Source organism: Dipodomys ordii, unplaced genomic scaffold (assembly GCF_000151885.1).
Source record: "Dipodomys ordii isolate 6190 unplaced genomic scaffold, Dord_2.0 Scaffold29, whole genome shotgun sequence".
Lineage (NCBI taxonomy): Eukaryota > Metazoa > Chordata > Mammalia > Rodentia > Heteromyidae > Dipodomys > Dipodomys ordii.
In genome coordinates, this window is record NW_012267245.1 from 6,473,367 (window position 1) to 6,476,275 (window position 2,909).

A 2,909-nucleotide genomic window follows, 5' to 3' on the forward strand; every position below is an offset into this window, starting at 1 on the left:
GGCAGGCGGACAGGCCGACAGGCGGACAGGCCGACAGGCGGACAGGCCGGCAGGCGGACAGGCGGACAGGCCGACAGGCGGACAGGCCGACAGGCGGACAGGCCGACAGGCGGGCAGGCCGACAGGCCGACAGACGGACAGGCCGACAGGCTGACAGACGGACAGGCCGACAGGCAGACAGGCCGACAGGCGGACAGGCGGACAGGCGGACAGGCTGACAGACGGACAAGGCCGACAGACGGACAGGCCGACAGGCGGACAGGCCGACAGGCAGGCAGGCAAGGCGGAGTCGTGCAGCAAGTATAAACGCACAGAGAGACAGACAGAGATAGACAGAGACAGACAGACCGGGAGATAGCCTAAATCAGACAGACATAGCCTACAGACAGACAGACAGACATAGCCTAAATACAGACAGAAAGACATAGCCTAAATCTATACACAGAGAAAGAGAGAGAGAGACAGAGATAGCCTAAATACGAACAGACAGACACACAGACCTAGCCTAAATTCAGGCAGACAGACAGACATAGCCTAAATCTATACACAGAGAGAGACAGACAGACAGAGGAATAGCCTAAATCTATACACACACATAGAGAGACAGACAGACAGAGGGATAGCCTAAATCTATACACACAGAGAGAGACAGACAGCCTAAATTTATACACAGAGAGTCAGGCAGACAGACAGACAGAGAGATAGCCTAAGACAGACAGACAGACAGCCTAAATTTATACACAGAGTCAGGCAGACAGACAGACAGAGAGATAGCCTAAGACAGACAAACAGACAGCCTAAATTTATATACAGAGTCAGGCAGGCAGACAGAGAGATAGCCTAAATCTATACAGAGAGAGAGAGAGAGAGACAGACAGACAGACAGATAGCCTAAATCTATACACAGAGAGAGAGAGACAGACAGACACACAGATAGATAGGTAGATATGGATGCACGGTGGCGAGTAGAATTAGGTTGCATGAACATCTTCCCTGTCGTTTCTCTCTGGGAAGACTTTCTGGAATGTTCCACCTCCTGCCTTCGCACCTTGGTGTTTCCCGTAACTATTTTCACAAAACAGGACACTCATTATTCAGAACGAATGAAAGCAAAGACTTGATTGGTGAGGTGCGTAGGGCTTCTCTCTTCCTTCTTTTGATACTGGGTTCTAAAGTTGTGTCCCCAGCAACTCCAGAGGACTTTGCTCGTCCCCTCCCAGCACCCACCCTGCGGCCTCCTTCAGGTTTTTTATTAATTTATTTTTTTCCTGCAGGTATCTATAATTTCCACCCACTTCTTCTCACTCCTCCTCCCAGCTCCATTTTGGTGTAAGTGGTTACACCAACGCACTGCCCCTGTCCTTTTGCTCTGACCAGCACAAGAGGACATTTGCCCAGCAAACGTTTTCAGCAGAATGCTTGAGAAAGAGAGAGAGAGAGAGAGAGAGAGTGTGTGTGAGAGTGTGTGAATACCAAGATGACTGGATTAAAAATTTTTCTTTTCCTGCTCTCCTCCATTCTGCTTTTGTTTCACCAACACCACCCAGCCGTTAGAATAGTTGAAGACACCCCTAGCCAGTGCATTCAAAAGCTCATTTCAAAACTTTGTCTTTGGGGCTGGGAAGGTGGCTTAGTGGTAGAGCACTTGCCTTGCATGTCTGAGGCCTGGGTTCGATTCCTCAGCACCACCCAGAAAAAAGCCGAAAGTGGTGCTGTGGCTCAAATGGTAGAGTGCTAGCCTTGGGCTGAAGAGCTGAGGGAGAAACGCACAGGCCCAGAGATCAACTCTGTGACTGACAAAAAAAACCCCAAAACCAAAAAGACAACTCTGTCTTTCCCATTTGTTCAGCATGAAGAAAGCGGTGTCACTGATCAACGAGATCGATATAGGAAGATTTCCGCGCCTGCTTACCCGGATTCTTCAAAAGCTCCACCTGAAGGTGTGTGGTTTTTATGTCACTGAAAGCTCACGTTCCTGATTGGAGAAATCTTGGGGAGATGTACCATTCTTCGTTTTCTCAGCAGATTTGATAATGTTCCCCTTGGTCCTGTGTTTGGGAAGTTCTGGGTTCAGTACAGTTAGTTTCTTAACAATTATGACGCTTTTCAGAGTATCTTACATACTAGTGTTCACGGTAAATGCCTGAGTGAAAGATGGCATGTAATAGTTTCCAGGTGCATTTGGATGGTGTCAGTTTTGGGGCTGCTGTTGTATGGCACGTACTTGGGGAAAATTCTGATTTCATTTCTTCCTACTATAGATAACTCAGGTGCTGGCTGTTGGTCAGCGTTAGTCTTTCTGTCAGTTTTGCTTCTCCTCTGTCTTTATTTCAAGGGCATCGTCATTTCCGGCTTTCATGAGTAGTTTATTGGAGGTGAGAGTCTTATAGACTTTCCTGCCCAGGCTGGCTTTGAACTGTGATCCTCAGATCTCAGCCTCCTGAGTAGCTGGGATGACAGGTGTGAGCCGCTGGCTCCTGGCTCCATCTTTTATTCTGACACTGTCGGCAGCTGTGAGCTGTCGGTGGAGCTGGGAGCTCCGAGGGGCTAGCACTGTGCTGCTCGAGTGGAAGTCATTGAGGACAGCAAGACTGGTGTGGCTGAGCGCCGGCGGCTCACGCCTGCCATCCCAGCTACTCAGGAGGCTGAGATCTGAGGATCACAGTTCAAAGCCAGCCCGGGCAGGAAAGTCCGTGAGACTTTTATCTCCAATGAACCATCAGAAAACCAGAGGTGGTGCTGTGGCTCAAGTGGTAGAATACTGGCCCTGAGCTGAAGAGCTGAGGGACAGTGCCCAGGCCCAGAATTCAAGCCCCACAACTGAAACAAAAAAATCCTCACTAGTGTGACTGCTTGCTTGTCAGCTAAGAAATGGTTGAGAAAGAGAATTTTCTTTTCTTTCTTTTTTT

The 2,909-nt window shown here is 49.1% G+C and overlaps 1 protein-coding gene across 2 annotated transcripts in view; it reads left to right on the forward strand.

The window, feature by feature from the left end:
• Commd10 (COMM domain containing 10) overlaps positions 1 to 2,909 on the forward strand; it is an 81,184-nt gene that overhangs the window by 8,513 nt on the left and 69,762 nt on the right. The window contains exons 1-2 of one of the 2 annotated variants that reach the window (XM_013016115.1): positions 1,106 to 1,129; positions 1,850 to 1,940. In XM_013016115.1, coding sequence (XP_012871569.1) covers positions 1,851 to 1,940 — 90 coding nt within the window. In that variant the 5' untranslated portion in view covers positions 1,106 to 1,129; position 1,850. Of the gene's footprint in view, positions 1 to 1,105; positions 1,130 to 1,849; positions 1,941 to 2,909 lie in introns of those variants that run through there. The other variant, XM_013016116.1, reaches the window with a different exon arrangement.